At 47.2% G+C, this 24,373-nt stretch overlaps 1 protein-coding gene across 2 annotated transcripts in view; it reads left to right on the forward strand.

The window, feature by feature from the left end:
* Positions 1-12,152, forward strand: part of GFOD1 (Gfo/Idh/MocA-like oxidoreductase domain containing 1) — a 109,736-nt gene extending 97,584 nt beyond the window's left edge. For both annotated transcript variants that reach the window (XM_007173959.2, XM_057554729.1), the window contains exon 2: positions 5,001-12,152. In XM_007173959.2, the coding sequence (XP_007174021.1) occupies positions 5,001-5,920 (920 nt within the window). In that variant the 3' untranslated portion in view covers positions 5,921-12,152. The remainder of the gene's footprint in view (positions 1-5,000) is intronic.
* Positions 12,153-24,373: the final 12,221 nt, after the last annotated feature.

The following is a 24,373-nucleotide window of genomic DNA, read 5'->3' on the forward strand; positions in this document are numbered from 1 at the left end:
GGAGTGCAATCAGGTCCGTATGTTTCAAGTCCCTTTGCTTGATTCTCTGCCACACGATTTTCTCTAAAGTTTTGGATCTCTTGCCTTAGAAGGAAGACACATCTTGCCACAAGATGATATGAACCCCCAACTTAAAGGGAATGTGTGTGTGTGTGTGTCTCTCTCTCTCTCTGAGAGACGTGTGGATGCAGGGCAGCGGAGATGGCACTGCTGTACTTTTGGCAAAGTTGTACACCCAGGAGTGACAGGGCGTAGGCTGTCCTCTTAGGGTTTGCAGCGCAGAGACCAGGGTGGTAATTTTCCTGTTAGGGATCAGCCATGGCTGCTTTGAGGGCGGGCCCTGCCTCTCCCTGAGCTCTTCAGCTCCTGTCTCCTTGGGAGAAGCGACTCACCTTCATAGCAAAGGAATGTCAGGGCCACGGGCTTGCGGAGGATGCCGCTACTTATTATTTCTTTTCCAGCACAAAATGGAGAGGGCTTTTCTCTGAAGAGCCCATTCCAGCACTTTCTGTGGAGGTGGCAAGAAAGGCATGGTGCTAAGACATATGAAAATCATGAAGACACCAAAGACCTATGATATTTCTGGAGAACCAGACCCAAAGCCCAGGCTGACAGGGGCGATCTGGAAGGCAGGGATCTGTCTGCTTTCTTCGGGAAAAATCCCCGCATATATTCAGTGGCATCTGACACACCCGCATCATGGGCTGTGTCACCCCTCTGCGCAGACAACACAAGCTCCCTTTATATGGCATGTGATTTTAGGGGTGAGGGAAATGCTCTGTGCCACGCTGATGCACCAACACACACACACACACACACACACACACACACACAATCTGATGACTGAAAGTCCACAATTAGAATGGTATTCTTTAGCCTAAGCCCTTGATTTTTTTTTTTTTTTATGGGAAGGACAGAACTTTTTTTTCTGTTTTATTTTTTTAAGTATTATTTATTTTTTAATTTTTGAATTTATTTTATTCATTTTTTTATACAGCAGGCTCTTATTGGTTATCTATTTTATACATATAAGTGTATATATGTCAATCCCAGGCTCGCAATTCATCCCACCACCACCACCCTGCCACTTTCCCCCCTTGGTGTCCATAATAAGCCCTTGATTCTTGTTAAACTGCTAAGAGCATTGGAGTTTCAGGTTCTGGGCATTTTGGAAGGGCAGATTTTGGTGGGGAAAAGCAGGCCAAGAGAACCTAAGGATCTTGGTGGTTGGGGGATGGTCCCAGAGAGGGCTTTGCAGAAGCCCTACCAAGAGGTAGGGTTGAGGGAAGATTGCGTAAAACAGAGAAAACAAACTCTGCTTTATAAATCTGTGAGCAGTCTGCTAGCTCTGCATTTTGGGTTCCTTTGAAGCTGGAAGCGTTATCTTATTTTTAACAATAACGTTATATGGGCTTCTAGGAGTTATCTTACAACTTACAATGGAGTTGCCTGTTCTGCAGGACCCCAGGGGGCCATGCACAAGCTGGGGATGTGTGGGTAAAGTTTTATGTATACGTGTGAATTGATCTTCTGAAGAGAGTCCGTAGCCTTCACCAGAATCATGAAGAAGTCCTGTGGAATTGGAACAGGAAGACCTGAGCCTTGGAAGCATCACAAGTTCAGGGTCAGAGGGGCTTTCATCAGCTCCCTGGGCACAGGAACTGGGGCAGGTCCGTGAGCACTGGAACCTGCCTGCCCGCCCGTGGCTTTGGAGGGCCCTTCTGCCATCATGTTAAGTCTTCGTGTCTCCTTTGGACCTAAAAAAGAAAAACAAATGTTTTTCTGACTGTAAAAGTTAAAACTCATAAAATATGGAAAAAGGTAGTGAAGAAAATAAAAATCAGTCTTAATCCTACTAATCAATTAATCACTGCAAACAGTTTGAGGTATTCCCTTCCAGGTGTTTTCTTTTGTCCTTTTAAGAGAGAGTTGAGATCATAGGATGTCTATGAATAGAGCCCTTTTCACTTAACATGGCCTCATAATCATCTCGCTTGCCATTAAGAAGTCTTTATAACCATCATTTTCAGTGGCTGCACAATACTCCATTATATGGATGTATTACAGTATACTTACCCATTCTTCTATTGGGCATTTGCATTGTTCTTAGCTTTTTGCTTTAATAAATCACGCAGTGATGGCATCTTTGGGCGAGAAGCTGTGCTTACATTTTAGAGGATTTCTTTATGATAGATTCCTAGAAGTCTCTTTTGACTTTTGAAGATGTTGTGTGTTAAGACGTTGCCCAGACCCGTCTGTAAAGTGTGGACGGTGCAGAGGACTGTGGGCAGAGAGGAGACTTAAGAAAGCAGAAGGCCCAGCCTTAATCCTTGAGGAAGCTGCTGTCTAGTGTGGGACCGCAACATACTTAAATAGCCCAAAGGAAGAGATGCCTGTATCTCAGAATCTTGGGGGAGGCAGGCCTGCATTTTTTCTGGAAAGGGAGTCTATAGCTTTCACCAGTATCTTTTCATCTACAGAGCTTCAAAGAATTACCCATGCGATGATTGCTTTGGGTATGTGGAGAGGAGTGAATTATTTTTCTCAATTTATTTTTTCTTTTACTGTTTTATCTGATAGTTCTTAGAATAGAAAAAACAAGATAAACTTGTTTTTTCATGTGTCGTTAATATGACAATAGCGTGTACTCAGAAGATGGCCATCAGGGGTCTTGGTTTTGTGGACCCTGAGATAGGGTATAGGAGAGGCCATAGCCTATACCCAACAGGTGTGAGGCAGATTTTGGCAACATTTGTCACCTGTACCTGCAGTGACCTACCCATCTGTTTACATAGAAATCTACTCCTGCCAGCATGATCCCGTGTTACGTGAGCCTAATGCCGATAGGGCCATATTATCAGAACACGATGTCACACAGGTGCGCGGCACTTTTGGTAACACAAACCAATGTTTCCTCACCCCTCTTCCAGAGTCTCAGTCCTCACCTGGTTACTCAGAGGTAAAGAAGCTTCTTACTGTTCATTCAGGGTCGTCAGGAAAGCCAGCCCAACTCTGCCAGTGTGGAGGAGGCCTTTCACTCGGGGCTGGAATTCGATGTGCGCCTGGAAACTGACAGCCATCGATTGTATTTATTTTCTCCAGTCTGTTGTGGCCACTTCTATTGCTCGGCGAGCTCTTCCGATGGGAAAGTGAGAGCACCACGTGCCTGTGGCCTTGCCCAGGCATCTCCACTGGACAGACACCCACAGTTGTAGGACTTCCACGGGACCCTCGTAGCTGGGCTTGCTGGGAGTGTTCATGGATTTTGTCAAGTCTGGTGCCTGTGGTCAGGACAACTGGGATGGGTGCGAGTCTCGTCACCCCATCTCCCTTGTGGCATGTCCCTTGTCTTTGGCTGGGGTGTTCAGCTCTCCATAGGAGGGTCTACATGCAAAACATGACCGGGCAGCAGAGAACTCATAGGCAGGCATGTGCCTTGACTCCGAAGCTCCCCAATCTGGCATCCTGCAATCTGGCTTGCTAACAAATCGGTATACTTTTTAACATTTTTTTTTAAATTTTTTTAAATTTATGGCTGTGTTGGGTCTTCGTTTCTGCGCGAGGGCTTTCTCTAGTTGCGGTGAGTGGGGGCCACTCTTCATTGCGGTGCGCGGGCCTCTCACTATCGTGGCCTCTCTCGTTGCGGAGCACAGGCTCCAGACGCGCAGGCTCAGTAATTGTGGCTCACGGGCCCAGCCGCTCCGCGGCATGTGGGATCTTCCCAGACCAGGGCTCGAACCCGTGTCCCCTGCATCGGCTGGCAGACTCTCAACCACTGCGCCACCAGGGAAGCCCGGTATACTTTTTAAAAAATAATTACTTTATTTTTTTGAGTTCCAACTGGCTGTTTCTCCAGATTCAGCTGAGTCGTTTTTCTTCCCTGACTCTTGGCTTTATCTTGGAATAAATCCTTTTCTTATTCCCTGTCACTCTCCTATCCTTGGATCTTTGGTTTTCTCCTGACCCAGAACCACTTGGTTTCCTAAAGGGCTTCCGCCTACCTATAACTTAGGCACTCGGTAGAGTCACCGCATAAGTTTAATTCTTATTTGGCCTCAGCTCCATTGCCAAAGGCACCGACGTCCCCACCCTCCCAGGCCATGAGACAGATGAGGGTCGAGTCACTGCCCATCCCTCAGATATAAGGACTATCCGCTCTTCCCGTAAGGAACAGGAAAACATTAAACGAACACATCTGTGAGCACAGCCAGCTCTAATCCATAATGCAAAATAAACAAGCAGGAAAACACTCAAAACATAATCCTTGGTGTTTTCTTGCTTGATTATTGCAAGCAGTAAACAAGCTTGCAGTAAACAAGCTTGCTGGTTGTGGGAGAGAGAGCTAAAAGCTTAGACTTTTGAAGTATATGGTTAAGAAATTCTTCATCATCCTTAATCAGGCTCGTGTTGCTGTGATTTCAGCTTATATGTTCAGGTTCTGTCCAGATAAAGACACTGTTCTCTTCTCTACATATGATATTTTTAATAAAAATTATATTTTACAAATAAAATAAAACCTATAAAACATTCCACATGTAAGATAACTTTTAATAAAATATATGTAGAACGTGATATTGTACGCTTTAATAGAACTTACATTTTGTATTTAAATATTTTAACTTTCCAAGTAAAATATATTTGTATATAAAATGTTATAGATTCATATAAATATTAAATGAAGCATTTGATATTGGCAAACATTTTAAAAATTTCTAAAATATAGACTATTTAAATGTATGAAAATAAATCTTAATATTTAAATCAGTGTGATGGTTTAAGACTAAAGTAATTCGACTTAAGTATTTAAAGTAACACTGAAATGTATAGAATATGTTATTTTTGTATAAGTAAAAGGTGTTGTAAGATGTTTTAAAATTGTAGTAAGGGTAGCTGGTCGGGTCTGGTTCCCGGTCCATAACTTACGATTTGGGGTCCACAGCGCCCCCTGTCGCCCGCTCGGCGCCAGCGCCCTGACGTGCTGTTTGTCCTCCCGCCCGCAGGCATCGGCAAGAACGTCATCTGCGACCGCACGGCCACGCCGCTGGACGCCTTCCGCATGATGTCGGCCGCCCACTACTACCCCAAGCTCATGAGCATCATGGGCAACGTGCTGCGCTTCCTGCCGGCCTTCGTGCGCATGAAGCAGCTCATCGAGGAGGGCTACGTGGGCGAGCTGCTGGTGTGCGAGGTGCAGGTGCACGGCGGCAGCCTGCTGGGCAAGAAGTACAACTGGAGCTGCGACGACCTGATGGGCGGCGGCGGCCTGCACTCGGTGGGCACCTACATCATCGACCTGCTCACCTTCCTCACCGGCCAGAAGGCTGTCAAGGTCCACGGGCTGCTCAAGACCTTCGTGAAGCAGACGGACCACATCAAGGGCATCCGCCAGATCACCAGCGACGACTTCTGCACCTTCCAGATGGTGCTGGAGGGCGGCGTGTGCTGCACCGTCACCCTCAACTTCAACGTGCCCGGCGAGTTCAAGCAGGACGTGACCGTGGTGGGCTCAGCCGGGCGCCTGCTGGCGGTGGGCACCGACCTGTACGGGCAGCGCAACAGCGCCCCGGCGCGGGAGCTGCTGGTGCAGGACGCCACGCCCGTCAGCAACTCCCTGCTGCCCGAGAAGGCCTTCAGCGACATCCCCTCGCCCTACCTGCGCGGCACCATCAAGATGATGCAGGCCGTGCGCCAGGCCTTCCAGGACCAGGACGACCGGCGCACGTGGGACGGGCGACCGCTCACCATGGCCGCCACCTTCGACGACTGCCTGTACGCCCTGTGCGTGGTGGACACCATCAAGCGGTCCAGCCAGACGGGCGAGTGGCAGAACATCGCGGTGATGACGGAGGAGCCCGAGCTGAGCCCCGCCTACCTGATCAGCGAGGCCATGCGCCGGAGCCGGATGTCCCTGTACTGTTAGCCCGGACTGGGGACCCAGCGCGACCTAGGGCTCCCGCCTGGGGCCCAGAGAGGGGGAAAGGCTGGGGGAGAGGTGGCCTCGAGGAGTGTAGGGGCGGGGACGTGGAAAGGCAGGGTGAGAAAATGGCATCTGGGAGGCTGAGCCCCTGTCCGGGTGGGGGGCCCCGAACGAGACTGTTGGCACGGTGACCCGCGGTCCCTGAGGTCGTCCCTGCTGGCGTCGGCTGAGACGCAGGCGGTCAGCCGCCTCTGCTGCCCTTTACTGTGAGAAGCCGGGAGGGGTTGCCGGTCTCCGCCCCTCATCCATCGCCCCCCACACCTTGGCCTCCTTGGCAAGCCAGAGTCTCCTGCGTGCTCTGAGCCCCGTTTCCAGTGGCGAGCTCGGTTGGCGGGAGACAGCACATCTTCACGTGCCCACGCAAGCCTGCAGGTGTGTGTGAGGGGTGGGGGGCCAGTGGCTAAAGAGAAAGTTCAGGTTCCAGGAAGCCACTTCAAGTGTCTGAAGGAAAAAGTACTTGGTAGCAAAGTGTACAGCTTTCTGGATGGATTGGTCTTCCTCCCAGGAAGCCCGAGGGAGGGAGTGTCTTCCTAACTGGCTCAGTGCCCTTTTCCTGGCCTGAGGTAGGGTAAGGGAGGGCCAGGAACAGCAAGCAGAGAATCGGGTTCCCTTGAGCCAAAAGGAGAGAGCAGGGGCACAGCCTGCACTGAAACAGATGAGGCAGAGAAGAAAATATCCCTTCAGATTTGTCAGCAATTAAAAGCCCATTTCCGGTGGAGTGGAATTGCCTGTAAGGAGGGATTCGGTACTGGAGCGTTGAGGTTGTTCTTTCACGGGGCCGAGGAGACAGCGGGAAGGAGGTGTGGGTCTGACCACAGGCTCCTGTGCTATCCTCCAGGACCCGGGGTCAGCCTTGCGCCCCAGGGTCACAGTGGCAATTCCCAGCAGAAGGGAAAGTGAGCCAGCCCTGGACCCATCTCTCCTAGCAAGCTGGGGAAGGGCTCTTAGGAGATTCCCCAGCTTTGTAGATTTTAAAAGGGAAGCCTTCAGGTCCACTCAGATATAATCCTCTCCCCTTTAAAAGAAAAAAAAAAAAAAAAAAGTCAAGGCTCTTTTCCTTAGCTTGGACCTTTGCTTTCACGCATCAAAAAATGAAAAATTTTGAATAGGTATTAAACAAAAGGACAGCAAGGCACATAATTTTCAGTGTTTCTAAATGGGGTTTGAGAGCCCTCTGAGGTGTATGGTTCCCGTAGGCTGCAGAAGGCTAATGTAGGAAAAAACATCTTCTTCCTCTTGGTCTCCTGTCTCTCTTGTCTTGTCATCCTCTACTTACAGGGAGGGCTTTTACTGGAGATGGCAAACTGCAGGCTTGGAGCAGGCAATGCCAGAAGGGAACAACCACACACACACACACACACACACACACACACACACACACACACACGGGTTTATAAATGCTCACTACCACCATTGTCACTAAAATCGCTCTTAAAAATTCAGACCTTGTCTTGAAAGAAAGCCCAAGTCAAATACATTTTGAAAATGGGGAATTATCCTTTTGTTATCTTTTCTTAATCCTTCACCCCACATAGGACATTTGTCGAGCTTGGCTGTGGAGACTGTTACTTGTAAATGTACACAGCGTTTGTTCACAGTCACAGAAATCCAGCCGTTGTCTTTGGCACACAAGTGACATTTAGACATCTTTTCAGATGGCCCCGCAGGGGAACTGGAAGGGAATTTAAGGGGCTGAGAGTGAACCCCAGGCTCTGAGTGGGCAAAGTCCCAAAATGAACCGTGCGATCAATTGCTCCCTCCTTCCTCCTCCCAGGGCCAATACACCATGAATCCCAGCCTGCCCGTTGGTACTGCGTGGCCGTGTCCAAACACCACGGGAATGTGGTATTTTCTAGCACGGAGGGGTAGGGATCGCCTCCCTAGAAAGAATTACCCTGCTTCCTGGTCCCTTACTACAACTTGGGGAGGTTAGTGAGCTAAAACTCTCCATCGTACGATTGGTCCCTGCTCCGTTAACAGAATCAGCCTGCCCGCTTTCCTAGCTACCAGTTCAAAACGAGAGATTTAGTAGAATGGAAGTCTCCCAGTAAGAATTTGAGCAGAGGGCCATGCCATGGACTGTTTTGGTTCAGATTCTCCTGAATTCTCCTCTGGATAAATAGCTTTTGTGGAAACTGAGTGGAAAGAATATTTTCTTTTTTTAGTTGGCCCCAAAAGGCTGTGATCAAGGATGCAGAGAAAGGAAACTAGTGACTCTATGAGTCTCATTTTTCTAAGTCATTTATAATCTAAGTAGGGCTGTTCCTGGGCTTTCAGTTTTGTTTCTGTACTTAAAATACTTGGGACTTCTTTCCACCCAAAGATCACTGAGCTCCGTGATAAATATTTACTTCTTTCCCCCCAAAGATCACTGAGCTCCGTGATAAATATTTAGTGTCTAAAACAAAAATTCTCATTTGAGGCTGGGGTATATGGAAAGAATATACATTCTTAAAAAGAAGCATGAAAAATATTTTAGTAAGTGTTCTTAAATTCTTTCTACTGAAATGCATGTAGTAGGTAGATGCAGGAACAAGTGGAAGAAAAGACATAGTTCATTTTCTGAGTGTAAAAACTACAGTAAATGGGTTCTTTAGTGCTCCTTGGGCCCCAGTCCTATCACTTGCAAAGACTTGATTAGGAGTCACAATATAAAGCTGAAATCTCAAGCTTTCAACAGCATTCTATGGAAGGACTTTGTCCCAGCCCAGCACCCCTAATAGTCCCCTCAGGGGACTGGGTACCATCAGCTGGGTTTGAGCTCAGATGAAGTCTCTGGAGTAACCCAGCCCTCTCTGCCTTGTTTAATGTGTTTCAAGGACCCAGAGTAATGGAAGCTCCATTTTAGGGTCATCACATTTAGTCCCCACTTGCCTGATTTGTTCCCGTCATTGTGAGGGGGCTTCTGATGCTGAACATTAGGGCTCATGCCACTGGTAGCCTCTGCAGAATGTTCCAAATTCCAAATTCTGAGAAGGGGTATAAGTCAGGGTAACCACAAGTGTTTGGGAATGCTCTGGGCTTATTTGGAAGGGTTGGATTCTCTGAGTTTTCTCCCGGAGAGAGAGTTCATGACCACTGTCAGCTCCCCTATGACTTCTCCCTCCGATGGAGAGGAGTGGCAGGGGACCAGAGATCCTCCTTAGCCCACCAGGCAGCAGATACCTCGGGACTCTAAGGGCAGCTTGGCTGACTCCAGCTCAAGGTGAACTTCTCCCAGACCCTTTCTCCATCCTCAGAGAGCCACGCCAGTACTCTCTGCGCTCCCACATTTCTTGATCATCTACTGTGTGCAGGGTATTTTAAGTACGTTATCTCGCTTAATCCATAAAAACAACCCTGTAGTATTGGGTATTGTCAGTCCCATTTTACACATGAGAAAATTGAGGCTGAGAGGAAGAGTAACTTGCCCAGAGTCACAAAACTATTAAGTAGAAGTGGGGTCACCTAAATCCAAACCTTTCTTCTCCTCCAAACTACGTTGCCTCCCACGAAGGAAGGTTTGAGCCTCTGCAATTCCTGCCGGGCAGGAAAGCGCTTCTTGTCGAACCCTGTCGGGGTCTGTGGAGCAACAGTGATTAGAGTTCAATGTGACCTGCGTGGGGCGCCCCTCTGCTGCTGTCGACACCTGCCTGTGGAGCAGGATGCCACGTTTGATGTTCTGCCAGAAGGTTCCTTGTAGAGCTGCAAATAGAAGGAGTCGATTTTTCTTCCTCTTCCAAAATGGAAATATCACTCAGCTTCTTTTCAAATCAACTTCCTAAGTTGATTCTGATTATAAGCGATGCAGCAAGCCACAGAGTTGGGGATTTTCAGAACGTTGGCCGATTATTATGGATGGCCTTGGGTTTTGTTCTCACTGAGTATATAACATAGGAAAATGTCTTTTCTCAGGGAGTGGGGCTTTGACAGTTCATTTGTTTGTGACACAGATTTTAGCTGTGCGTTGCATTTGTACCTTTAGACTCTCTTAACTCTTCATCTTGTCTCATAGCCGCAGCTGTTGAATATGACCTGTGGTCACAAAGTAGGCTTCTGATTGCATCACTTTTATTCTGGTGGGTTTGGGGCGGGGGAGGAATTCAGCGTTGATAAGGGTACCCTGGGGAGAAAGTAAAGCCAGTTGCATCTGGAGGGACTTCAGAGCCCAATATATTCAGTTCCTTTATTTTTACATCCCCAAGAGGTTAAGTGATGACCAAGGTCACACCGCTTCTTAGTGGTAGAGCCAGGACTAAAATCCCAGTTTTCTGACTCTAAGTCCCATCCTGCATCTTCAGAGCTCTCAGATGGGGAGAGGGAGGCCCAGAGAGGTGAAATGACTTGTCTCAGGTCCCAGGGCTAGTTGGTGCAAGAGTTGCAGTTAGAACTCAGACCTGCAACGGACTGTATTCCCTGAGCTGTTGCAGCTGAATCAGTTTTTTAAAAACTCAATTATGTCTTGAATGTACTCAGAAAACTAGCTGTTTAAAATTTCCCATTGTGACTGTAATGTGAACAATTACCTCTAATTTGTATTCTATTGGCAAGGATGGGGGACATACATTCAGATGTTCACCTTTGGGATTTCCTGAGGCCAGCTCTACTTCTGGGCTCTCCCCTGCCCTCTGGCTACAGATCTAGGTCTTGACTAGCTTAGGGCTCCTGCTCCACCGACCGCCTCCATTTTCGGCCATCCAAATCCTGAAGTTTATAGGGCAGAGGTCACAACACTGGGGAGTTTTTTTTTTGTTTTTTTTTGTTTTAAATCAACTCTCAGAGTCCCGCCTTTCAGTTCCCTTTCGGGGACAGGGAGACGCGTAATGAAATAAAAGCTGTGCTTGTCTGCAGCCCATGGGCCCACCCCAGCCTGTCGCATCCTGGGCAGAGAAGCGGGCGGATGGGGAGTACCCCAAGTTTGAGGGGACAGCCCTGAGTTGGGCTTCAGAACTTTTCCCAAGAAGAGTGTAGACCTTCTGTGCTTCTTTAAGAGGTGATGGGCTCAGTGGGCTCATCAGAGTGTGCAGGTGCAGCCAGTAAGTACCGTGTACCTGAGTTCCACACCGGTTAGCAATGAAAGGCAGTGGCCTACTGGCTTTTTCTTCTCCATGTCACGGTCCCTATTTGCTGGAGCTCTTGAGAGGGGCACCAAGCGTCTGGCTCTGTCAGGCTCCTCAAGTGTTGCACTACTGAATACTCTTGAATCTGTTGCCCCTTTCTGTTTACACCAGCAGTGAGCAGAGAAATAACAAGGCCATGTCACATTCAGTGGCTTCGTGCTTGGCGTGGCAATCGTGCTTGCCTGGGTGGTGGGAGCAGGGGCCCCAGACTAACCCAGGTCAAGGTCTCTGCTGTCCCCTGCAGCCATCACAAGGGCTACGTTGTTGAATGAGCCCCATGGTTTCTCCCCAGAAACTCCATGACTGATTGGTGACTCTAGTCCCAGGCTAAGAAACGGAACCCAAGGAAGCGACCTGCCCGCTCCTTTGCTCCCCTCCTTCCCCATCAGGCATCCAGCCATACTTAGTATTCTTGCCCTGTGCCTTGCCCAGGGGAGGGAGAAGGTTCTAGTAATTATGGTTTTCTGTTGGTTGCCTGGTGCTTTTACTGTTGTTTTATTTTGTTGTTGCTGTTTTTAACCAAAAGTTGCATTTGTTTGGTTGTCAATGTCGAGTGTGTGTTTATTGTTCTACAAACATGAGTATATATATGTATGTATATGTATAAAAACAAACTTATAACATAAAAAGTCAAGGCATGTATACTAGATATTTTAAAGAGTTATTTATCAAGGGAAAAAGATGTGTGTTATAAAGTAAACAGAGTCTATATTTTATATATAATGTAGATAGCAAAAAATAGCTTATAAATTATAGAAGGTTTGGGTTTTCTTTTTTTTTATTATTAAAGAAAAAAAAAAAAAAAAGACAATGAACGCACCTGTTCTTAGTGTTTTAAAAGCCAAACTGCTGTGGGAGGTGGCCTTCCCTACCAGGCCCTCGGGCTGTACAGTCTGTGCTCCAGGCCCGGAGCTGATGCCTCGTGTTACCTCTGCAGTGCTCAGGGGGCCATGGTTACCATCACCCCGCCAGCTGGCATGTGCCGCTTCAAATGTGGCTTCCTGCTGTCCTCCCCAGTTTGTGTTGGTGGGATAAAGGAATGGAAGTAGAAAATAAAGACTGAAGAGAAGATATGATTGCAGCTGTTTTCCTGTTTATTATACCTGGGTGCTCTACCTGATGAGTTAGGTAACTGGCCAGTTTGTGGGATCTGAATTAAGAATGGGGGTGGGAATGATGGTGGTGCATCTGGGGTGTGTGTGTGTGTGTGTGCCTAGTGTGGGGAATCTCTTCTTGTGTCAGCATCCATGAAACAGAGCAATGGAATCCACTGACCTGCTTTTTGATGGTAGATATATTGAAGGTTAGAACTGGAGGCACTTTAGAGCAGTCTGGTTCAAATCCTGGCTCAAATTTTGGAAATGTGAACATGGAGGGGAAATAACCTGCCTAAGGCCACTTGGGTTGTGTGTGTGTGTGTGTGTGTGTGTGTGTGTGTGTGTGTGTGTGAAAGCCCATTCTCTATTATATCAGGATCTTAACCTAACACCTCCCACCAAGCCCTGTAAGACACATTCAAGCAGGCTCAGTTGCCCCTTTAGAAGAGCATCTTTGCTTATGTCGTTCTTAGCGGTGTTTAAGGGCCACCATCTTGGACTGAGCTCAGCCGAATTTGAGATTTGCATGGATGGAGTCTCTCATGGATGGGCTGGTCTTTCCTTTCCACCCTCTGCTGTCTTAGACAACACACAGGTAATTCTTCTGGTCCATGCTTTCCCTTCACTTAAAAACAGTTAAGAATTGGGAAGAAAAATACAAAAGCTGAGATCCCCTTGTTCATTCCTTCATGAGCAGATCATGATGTGAGTGCATTCAGAACGCAGCCTGTCCGTTCAGACAAAGTTGCAGCAAATCCCTGCACTCACATGGATTATGACAGCGCACACATGACATTCTCACACCTCACGATCGGTTCTGAAGGACGCCGTGAGAGAGAGTGCTTTGTCAGAGCGGAAAGCCCCACTTGGCCAAATGTAACATATGGTTGCGATGAGGTCCATTTCTCTAGTTTCTTCCAGCCAAGTGGCCTGCGAGCCAACCCCTGATGGAAGACTCCACGCTCCTGAGCGTTTATGTACATTTTCAATCCAGTTGTTCCTTCACAGATTTGGAATCTCTTTGTGATGCTGGTTTCTCTCAATTTAGGCTCATTTCTTGTTACCTAAACTGGGGATTATGCCTTGTCCTACTAAATTACAGGATATGATCACATTGCTTTCGTAGTCTCTGAACTGCTGTCTAAAAAGAACAGTTGCAATTACATTGCAAGTCATTCAGGTTGTATCAATAGTTTACAGGTCAAACAAAGACGAATCTATGTCTCCTCCTATGCCGATCTACCCCCTCACCACTCTCCCACCCCACCACACACATACACGCACACACACAGATACACAGGACCATTTTCCGGTTTCACCTCCTTCTTTTTTTTTTTTTTTTTTTTTTTTAATTTATTTATTTTATTTATTTTTGACTGTGTTGGGTCTTCGTTTCTGTGCGAGGGCTTTCTCTAGTTGTGGCAAGCGGGGGCCACTCTTCATCACGGCACGCGGGCCTCTCACTATCGCGGCCTCTCTTGTTGCGGAGCACAGGCTCCAGATGCGCAGGCTCAGTAATTGTGGCTCACGGGCCCAGTTGCTCCGCGGCATGTGGGATCTTCCCAGACCAGGGCTCGAACCCGTGTCCCCTGCATTAGCAGGCAGATTCTCAACCACTGCGCCACCAGGGAAGCCCCACCTCCTTCTTTTATCTTGTGCATTTTTAGCACCTATTTTGACAAGTCTGGGTGATACAACATGAAGGATAAAATAACTGCTACAATTGTTATCAGAATGAAATACACATCTACAAAGTTTGCACAGTTTTGTATACAAATGAAAGAATAATAATTTCACCTCACTCTAAGTTGTATGCTCCCATTTTATCGACACACATTTACCTTAATCTTGCCTGAGCAGAAAAGATCCCTTTGCCTAGATATTCCTAGGCAGTCCCTACATGCACTTGTCAGTAGCAGTGCCCCCTGCTGGAAGGCTGGCCAGGAAGTGTGGAGGACAGAAATGGAACAGACATCACTTCATAGAGCTGAGCCATGTCACCACCAACTAGACAGCGTGACAGCTTACTTGAGCCAAAACCTCTACAAAGAAGCTGATGCAAAACATTCAAAATTCTTCACCTTGTTCATTCAAGTTCAGGCCTCCTTTTGAATCCTATCTCTGAGTCTCCATCTTCTGGGTAAATTCCTGAGAGATGACTTGAGCTAGGACAGCCTTTGCAGCATTGCTGTGGTCCAACCACAGCTCTACAAGATGAAGTCATATCTAAGTTGGTTGTTGGACTTCCTCCAAAAATATCCTAATGAAGGGAACACCTTTCTCTCCTAATGTTACACAGATGGTGATCACCTTGGGTCAAACCAAAGCCACAAGTGAAAATGAAAGACTAACTTTAGGAGCAACTTCTTGGGCAATTGCAGATTCATTCCTTTCTTGGTGGATGATTTGTATATTGATGGGGCTCAATCCCAGAATTACCATCTGGGGTGTACATGTACCGAAGTCCCATTGTCTCTGCCCCATTCATCATTGGCCACCGGCACCTTGGAAGCAGGACACCCTGGGGAGGAGGAACCCTAAGAGGGCTGTGAGTGGCTGCAACAGATGTGGAGTTCACGTCCACAAAGCACACGAGGCCCTAGGGAGTCCCCAGTCTCGAAACACCCCCTACCCAAGTCACTACCTCCCTTTTAAAGAGACCTGAGGGGTCTAAATCAGGCCGAAGCCAGACCAAAGCTGCTGAGGCTGCCTTGGGGATGGTGACTCACTCCAGACCCCTCAAAACCAAAGACCAAGCAGGCATAATAGCTAGTGAAACCACAGGGAGGGAAGCAAGACCAGAGCCCCCGCTGTCTTTCTAGGCCTTCTGAGGCTGCTTGTCTGGGACGTGGCGGCTAGCAGGGGGCCTGGAGCATCAGCCACCCTTCAGTGCGCTGGGCTTAGGCATCTGACTTGGCACTCAGGTTTCCACCATGAAGCAGACGAGAGAGTCAGCCTGGGACCCGCAGCTGCGTATCAGTACAGCTGTGAGATGCTGAAACGCATGCATCACTAAGAAGTGAGTGGGAAGAGATGGGGAAAAGAAGAGAAGAGGGAACTGGGGTCAAGGCGGGGCAGGGGAGACACAGAGCAGAAGCAAGAGTGGAAATTCATGCCAAGGGTAAAAAAAGAGATGAAGGGAGAAAACTTGGAGAAAGGTCAGAGGCATGCATTGGAGATATGGAAGTTTCTGTGGATAAGTAAATGTTACATGAGATAACTGAAACGCGGTTCCTCTGTGGCCGACAGGCCTAATCTGTGCTCTGAGGACAGCTTGGATGAGGAGGAGGAGAGCGGATGAGAAAACACGAGGGAGGAATTCTTGTAGAACTTGGCAGAGCCTGGCTGACTCACTTCGGGAGCTGTTCAAAGTGATCCAACTGTCGGTATTTGCTAGAAAAATTTCCATACCAACCTCTGTGTTAAATGAGCACCAGACCCCAAGTGCACCCTGAGCCCATCCTCCTTTCTTGTTGCTTTTCTTATTTGCAATCCCCACCCCCAAACCTGAAGTTTTCAAGGATTCACCAGCTGCCATTTTGCCCTGTCCTTTAGTCCCCTCCAGGGACTCTTGGACACATTCAGGAATCTTCCAGATAGCCTTTTTCTTTTTTTCTGCACACACAGAATCTCTCATCCCTCCTCAGCTTTCAGAGACCCTGCCCACCAGGCCATTGCTACAATCTGCTTTCTCCTTTTGCACTAGAGCTTTTCTGAAGAAAGTCTCCCGAGGGAGCAGGCCAGGCCCAGCAGGAGCGGATGCTCGTCAGCTACATCCAGCCCTGGCTTCTGCTGTCCTCAGTCCCCTGGCTCAGCCCTCAGATCTGTCCTGGGTCCCCTGGCTCAGCCCTCGGATCTGTCCTGGGTCTCGTCAGGTTGCCTGTGAAATCCAGGCTCTTCCCTTCCTTGTTTACAACGCCCTCTTGCTTTCATTTATCCATTCATCCGAGCGGAGGTCATGTGATGAGAGCCTCTCCACCTGTTTTCCTGATTACCCAGCATGTGTTGTACCTGACCCGCTTTCTCATCCTGGCCTGGGGACGAAAAGGCAGACATCTTTCCCTTCTAAGGCTGCATCTCATCCCTTCCCAGCCTGCTCTCATTCCCCACCTGGAATCTCTCCCTGTCCACTGAACTCTCCCTTCATCCTTCAGCTGGGCCAGAGTATGGATTCAGGGAGTCTCTGAACTTGGATGGAAAGAAAAAACCAAAAACCAGAATGGTGCATCTTAATTTTGACTAACTCTACCTGAAATTAGCATTTTCTTCAATTGTAGCATCAAGTTACAGTTGGATTAGCAGTATCTGTGACTTTATCACCAGTAAGAATCACATATATCTTCAGATCTTATCACTGGTTTTACAGATATCTTGAAATATCATTCATACTCATCACTTCTCTAAAATCATGGAAATCTATAACCAGATCTTTTTATTTAATACTGCAGTTAAAAGCCCATACATTGCCCTATCACAACTTTTAAAAATTTGGGGGGTAAATATAATAATATAATTTGTTACTTTATAGTCATATGTGTCTTATTTTATACATTCAAAACAGTATTCCGGGGGTTAAACACATTACTCCAAAAAGGGATCCATCGGCTTCACCAGACTGCCAAAGATATACAAGGCACAAAAAAGTTGAGAACCTCCGAGTATGGCAGAAATAGCCTTAGCATGGTCCTTACTCTCAACTATAAAATTTTTCCATGATTATTGAATATGATTTAAATAATGACACAATTAATTTAAAAGAGATACTCTGAAATCTGAAGACCCCTTCTGGGTGTCTGAACCCATGTCTTCCTTTGGAGGAAGTTCTTACTCCAAAGCCCTGTTTCCCAAACAAAGCTGAGCACCAAGTACCAAAAGGGCCATCTTAATATAAGCAGATTCTTGGGCTCTGCACCACACCACCTGAATTGATCTGGGGGCAGAAGAGGTAGCTGGAAATTTTTAAAATGCGAACGACACAGGCATCTATTAAACAGCCCACACTGTACAAAGAGGTATTATACAAGGAAAGTTAAAATCCCTTCCATCCCAGACCCTCATTTCCACTTCCTAGAGGCAACTGCCATCCACGATTTGTATCCTCTCCCTGAAACTATCCCAGCATACACACAAATATTATATCTCCTGTACACACTGTGGGGTCTTGCTCTTTTTTTCTTAATGTATTTTTAATCTCTTTCCACATCAGCATGTAACATTGACCTCATTCTTTTTCATGACTGTATTGAAAAAAATCTACATGAAAAATTCTAACTGAAATGTTTTTAAGCTCTGGAGATAGATGGTGGTAATGATTGCATAATCATGTGAATTTCTGAGGACCACTGAACCATACACTTAAAGATGGTTAAGATGGTAAATTTTATGTTTTGTATATTTTACCACAATTAAAAAAAAAAAAGTTAAGCTCCCCAAGTAATTGAGCTGCAGCCCCAGACCCTACCTCCTCCTCCTACTTCCCTTCAGGTCAGCCAGCCTGACATCTTGGAAATGCCTACTCCTTTTTGCCTCTTGGCTGCTATTCAGGGCCCTCTCGTTCATATTTCTTTTCAGAAACAAAAGCTCTCCTTTCCACGGGTGGGTGTTACCAGAACGCAAGTGGATGAAAGGTTCTTTCCTAAGCCTGTCAGGAGTCAGCAGACAGCTGCATCACCACTGACAGTCCCAGCTCTGGTGAGGACAGAATCCTTTTCAGCTCTGGAATGTCTTTCATCCTCGGTGTTGAAAGCTTTGTGGAAATTGGGCCAGGGCTCGTCAAACAATTCAAGCCTGGTCACAAACAACCCCAAAAGTCTACGCTAACGCCTCCTTGGACTGTTTTTCACTGGCGTTTTGACGTCCTTGACCCAGCTAAAGGGCTCGGAAAAAGCCTTTTCACCAGTGGCCTGTTCAGATAAGTTAAATCCCCTGAAATTCAGCACCATGTTGGGTATCCGTAGGGTTTAATGTACTTCCATTGGTCTGTGGACTCTGGAGCAGTTCAGATCAGAGAGAACAGAAGCTAGTCCAGAGTCCAGCATCCTGGAACTGTGACCCCAGGCAGATGCTCCCAGAGCCTTGGGCCATCCGTGTCACATCAAGTCCATGGGAAGTATTGCCTTGGCTACAGACGGACTCAGGGCACTGAGTCAGACACTTACCTTAGTCACCTGGAAAAGTTACTGTGACACCAAATTCTTGTCTCTCCCTGTGAAGGAATCACTTAAACTCTCAGTTTTAAAAGCCTCCATATGTACCTGCCACATTCAAGTAGCTTGGCTCTGGGAGTTTGTCCAAGTCTCGTCAGTAGGGTCCTGCCTGTGACGTGACTGTACTGGAGATAAGGATTTTCCCATGTCCTGTCCCTCCCTGGAGAGTTTTGCCGTGTCATTGCATACATCCGCATTCCAGCACTTCACGGAAGGAGGCTTTGGTTTGGTGAGGCACGGCTCTGAACTTACAAGTTCACTGGAGATTTCTTTTCAGTTTTGGACTTCTTACTTAGTTAATAACTTACTAAGGGCAGTAACTTAGTTACTAAGTTACTAAGGGCAGCCCCTGCCCTTGCCCCGCCCCTGCCATTGCCAGCACTGTCTGTCCACCCATTCATGAACTCTATTCCATGTCCCCCTATCAGATTTTTACCAGCTCACACATCATTTCTTTGGGCCATCGGGGCCTTGCCCGGCCCCGGCATGGCTCATCTTCGAGCCGGAGAATCCAGGAAGCCGCAGAGGCCTGGCTCTTATATTCAGAGAACTGTGGGGTGGTCACACATCCACTGTGTTTTCCTTTCACTGCTGCCTTTCCTCTCAGATTGCTCTCAGACCTCATTCTGTGACTGAGGTCCTGGCAATTACCCTATAAGGTGAAGTAAAGGAGTCAGGACAAGCCCCACGGAGGTCAAAAGGCCCCAAATCTCCTGGCAAGATGGGTTTTTTTAGATAAAGCCTTTGCTCCCGGTTGCTGGCTTCCCTTGATGCCTGATAATAGACCATTTATAGCCTTTTTAGAACTGTTTCCCAAAAGTTAACTAGTTCTAGGGTGAGTTTCAAGGGACTTGACTTTCAGCTAAGAAAAGAAATATAATCAGCATTCAATTCTGCTTCTTATGTTCTGGGCTCCTAGTTGGCAGCGTTTTCCTGCAGGACACCTGAGAGACAGCACCAACTACAATGGGAGTTCGGTGCTCTGTGGTCATTTTTGCTTGGATTTTTAATCAGAACCGTCCTCTACCCATCCTGTGCTCCCCAAGTCCATTCTAGGGGGTACAGCCGACTCTTGGGCTAGGGACAGATGTGTATATATATATATACACATACATACATATATACTTTATATATTTTTTACATATATATGAATTTTACATATATATATATATATATATATATATATATATATATACATATAACTTTGAAAAGTTACCTGCAGAGCAGCGATTCTCAAAGTGTGTTCCCTGGCTCAGCTGCATCACGCAGGGAGCTTGCTAGAAACACAACTCCTCGGTCCCACCCCAGACCCTGGATACACAGGGCCTAAGCCCAGCGAGCCCTCCAGACCAGTGTGAGGCACGCTCACTGCATCCCGGCCCTAGGTGAGGCTGTCCTCCATCTATCCCTGTTAAGAATCACAGTTCTAGACAGTGGTTCTCAGCCCTGGCTGCATCTTAGAATCACCTGGGGACCTTTCACAAAATAGATACCCTGGCTCCTCCCATAAGCCCCAGGCTTAACTCACCTGCCAGAGGACCCAATCATAACTCTTCAGGTGACTCTAATGGACAGCCAGGGTTCCAGAACTGCTCCCACTGTTCTCTTTGTAGATTTCAGCAGCCTCATAAGTGACCACCTGTTTGTTCCCTGCCCCCTCCTCCCAGCACAGAAGGAATTTATTGCTTGTAACTCATCATGATCACTCATCAGCCAGAGAGACAACCGGAGGGAAGACAGAGCGCATTGCCAGAAGGAGAAACTTGGATCTCTAAACCCTGCTCCATCTTATTTCCTGCTGGACTTCAGGAGAATTAAATCCTCTCGTCTTTCTAGGGCTCAGTTGCCTCATCCCTAAAACAGAAACTAGATGAATAATTCCTTCCTTTCTTCAAGTCAGTGAGCTAGTTGATAGTCTCTTAAAGTCTTTTCCAGAAAAAAAAGAAAAAAACAGAAAAATTAATCTTAGCTTCTAAGAGCTTTTAAAAGGTCAGAACTGGTCTTCAGCATAGAATTGCTAATATTTGATTTTACTCCCTCCAGGATGGGCAGAAAATATTGTGAGCTGATCAGTTCTGTGTTTTGGTAGTGTTTACAAATATGAGTTGAGTCTAAAGGAGTTGGTACTCAAACAGATGCCAAAAAGGAAGCATTACAATGGTTTGTATTCTTACTCTGCCCTAGAATGTTCCAGTGGGCACTCAGCAGTGTATCTGGAGGGCAGCCCACTTTCATGTTCATTCCAGATCCCCCATGTTCATGGACATCTGATTCTTTTCACTTCTACTCAGCCGCCCACCTTTCCTCCCGACTTCTCCCCCCCGCCCCCCGCTTTTTTTTTTCTGGCTCTGCAAACATTTTTACAATAATCCGCCTGTGATGAATCTTCATGGAGCTTGTCCGCCCCCCATGATAACATACACACTCCTGTAAAAACAAGTAGAGTGGGCCAGATTGGAGAAAGTGAATCGGTCAAGTGTTGCCTTAATTTTTCTGGTATGTTCACTTTCTTCTTCCCAGAAAACAAGATAGGTTGTTTCCTCTCCTCCCACCCCTGGCCCCAACAGTAAGTGATGCAATTAGGAGGCTGAGGGAAGATGGTAAATGGTTTCCAGGTGTTACTGTATCAACAGTACTATGTAATTAGCCAAGTAAACCTGTAATGTCTAGGAATTCCTTCAGAGAGGAAAAAGAAAAACTAAAAAAGGAACCCACGAACTTGGCCAGAACATACAGCCAGGCCTTCCCAGCTGTGGCCTGGGTCACCCTGGGGACAGCACAGTTCTGGATGTGTTCAACATATATGAATCCACCTTCCATTCTTTGTCTACGTCCTACTCCACTTCTATAATCCAAGAACTTGCCTTTTCCCGAGGAGATGTGCGGGAAGCGGGACTTGGACAGCCAGCTCCAAACTCCCAACCCCTTTCTAGGCTTGCATTTGGGAGACTCAAGTGCAGCTGGCCAAGACCTATAGCCATGCTTTTTTAAAAAATTTATTTTTTACACAGCAGGTTCTTATTAGTTATCTATTTTATACATATTAGTGTATACATGTCAATCCCAATCTCCCAACTCATCCCACCATCATCACCCCCCCCCCACTTTCCCCCCTTGGTGTCCATACGTTTGTTCCCTACATCTGTGTCTGTTTCTGCCTTGCAAACCGGTTCATCTGTACCATTTTTCTAGATTCCACATATATGCGTTAATATACGATATTTGTTTTTCTCTTTCTGACTTACTTCTCTCTGTATGACAGTCTTTAGATCCATCCACGAGCCGTACTTTTTACTAAGTGTTCTGATCAAGGTCAGTGACCACTTTTATTCTCTTTTCCATATGCTCCCCTCGCTGCTGAAGAGACTTGTCTTCTGGATCCCAGGTCTGCAGTCCTATCACGCCACCTAGAAGTTTCTCAGGGAAGTTGGTAAGGGTTTAGATATGTAGATTCTACTCACTAATTCTGAGAGTTCCTACTGCTTTTATGACTAAAGAGATTTTTGTACATTGTTTAATTTTCTGGTTGCATGTTTGATTCACTTTTTTTTTTAAAAATTAATTTATTTTTTATTTATTTTTGGCTGTGTTGGGTCTTCGTTTCTGTGCGAGGGCTTTCTCTAGTTGCGGCAAGCGGGGGCCACTCTTCGTCGTGGTGCGCGGGCCTCTCACTATCGCGGCCTCTCTTGTTGCGGAGCACAGGCTCCAGACGCGCAGGCTCAGTAGTTGTGACTCACGGGCCTAGTTGCTCCGCGGCACGTGGGATCTTCCCAGACCAGGGCTCGAACCCGTGTCCCCTTCATTGGCAGGCAGATTCTCAACCACTGCGTCACCACGGAAGCCCTGATTCACTTTTTAAAAAAATAATTGAGGGGCTGTTTTAGCTTCTAACTGTTGTTAAATCCTGATGAGACCAAGCTAGCCTCCAAGACAACTTCTCCTTGCTTTGGGGCATATTTGGAATTCTGTGTTCATTTGGATATGTTTAGGTGTATAAAACAGAGGCTCAAAATAACAGAGGTTTAAACAAGGTAAGAGCAGCTTTCTCTCTCCATAACAGCTGAAGCTGGAATGGTGGGGTTCTCAGCCGAGGAGTCAGGGCCTGGTTTCCTTACCTGGTTGCACCATCTTCCCTAGGAAGTTGTCTTTGTCTGGATGGTTCTAGATGGCTCACAACTGGGTCTGCATTCCAGCCGGCAGGAAAAAGGACATGGGAGAACGCGTTCCTTCTCTTTAAGGGCATGACCCACAGTTTCACACAAATGTCCCCTCACATATTCTGGCCAGGACGTAACCTCCTTATCACACCTGCAGGCAAGGCTTAGAAACGCAGCCTTGATTCTGACGGTCCCATTACGTTCACCCCTGACGTTTTCCCACTCTGACCCACCTAGACCTAATTTCCACGTTCACCCTTGACTTTCGATTTAGGTCCCCCCTAAAGACTCAGCTGCAGCTCTCTTCCCACTTGGGCTCCAGCTCCTAGCCCGTCTCCCCACCTCAAGAATGTGGTTCCAGTAAATCCTCCCCGTTCTTGCCAGATCAGCAATTCTTCCTTTGCTGTCGTACCATTTCATAACCATACGTACATGCTATTTCTTCCTCTGGACTTTACTTCCTTATCACCCCAACCCCAGCTGCCATCCATTTCTTTGCTTCTCTTTGCAGCAAAACTTCTCAAAAGAGCCACTGATATGCTCTGTCTCCAATTCTCCTCCCATTTTCTCCTAAAACCACTCCAATCAGGCTTTTGCTCTCAATGATCTTGTCAAGGTCATCAACGACCTCTTGTGCTCAATTCTCAGTCTCCTTTTTTACTTGATGTATCAGCAGTATTTGATACAGCTGATCGATCCCTCCTCGATATACTTTTGAAAAATTTATTTATATATTTGTTTTATTTATTTGGCTGCACTAGGTCTTCGTTGCTGTGCGTGGGCTTTCTCTAGTTGCGGCGAGCAGGGGTTACTCTTTGCTGTGGTGCGCTGGCTTCTCACTGCGGTGGCTTCTTGTTGACGAGCACGGGCTCTAGGCCCGCGGGCTTCAGTAGTTGTGGCACGTGGGCTTAGTAGTCGTGGCCGCAGGCTCTAGAGCACAGGCTCAGTAGTTGTGGTGCACGGGCTTAGTTGCTCCGCGGCATGTGGGATCTTCTCAGACCAGGGCTCGAACCCGTGTCTCCTGTATTGGCAGGCGGATTCTTAACCACTGCGCCACCAGGGAAGTCCCTCGATATCATTTTAAAATTTGGTTTCCAGGAAAATCTCCTGATTTTCTTCTTACCTCACTGACTGCTCCTTCTTGGTCTCTTACGTGAATTCCTCCTTTTCTCTTGACCTTTTGATGCTGAAGTGTCCTATCTTTCCTTCTCTCCTTCATCTGCCCACTGCCGTGGTGATCTCATGGCTCTTCAGTAGCCTTTATATGCTGACAACTCACAAGTTTTTATCTCCTGCCTGGACCTCTCCGCTGACCCCCATCAGTCGGGACCAATCAGGAGACAGACACCACACAGTAATTTGAGCTGGGACAGTTTCATATAATTATCACAGCGGACTGGAGTAATGGAGGATTGGCTAGCCGGGAATAAAGGCAACTCTGGAGAACACAGGAATAGCAGCTACGGGGAACAGCCATTACTCCTAGGGCTGAGCTAGAGAGCCCAGGGAGGGAACAAATCTGGAAGAGGGGACCCCCATTCACACCCTAGGGCTGAGATCCAGACCTGGTTGGAGAGGGAACAGCTGCGGTTCATGGGATGGTGGAGAAGTTTGCTCAGCTGCTGCTCTGGTGGGACTCGCTGAGAAATGGCCCTTTTGGGTGCTGGGCAGGCTGTCTGATGCTTGGTGCTGCACCTTGAAATCTGTGGCAAAGCTGCACAAAAGGGTACTGAAGGAAGCCATCCATGATGGGGTGTCTGGTGCTGCCAGCTCCTGCCAGGAGCTGACTTTGGCTGTCACCCACTGCAAGAGTCAAGCTCTGTAGATGCCATGCACA

This window comes from Balaenoptera acutorostrata, chromosome 10 (genome assembly GCF_949987535.1).
Source record: "Balaenoptera acutorostrata chromosome 10, mBalAcu1.1, whole genome shotgun sequence".
NCBI lineage: Eukaryota > Metazoa > Chordata > Mammalia > Artiodactyla > Balaenopteridae > Balaenoptera > Balaenoptera acutorostrata.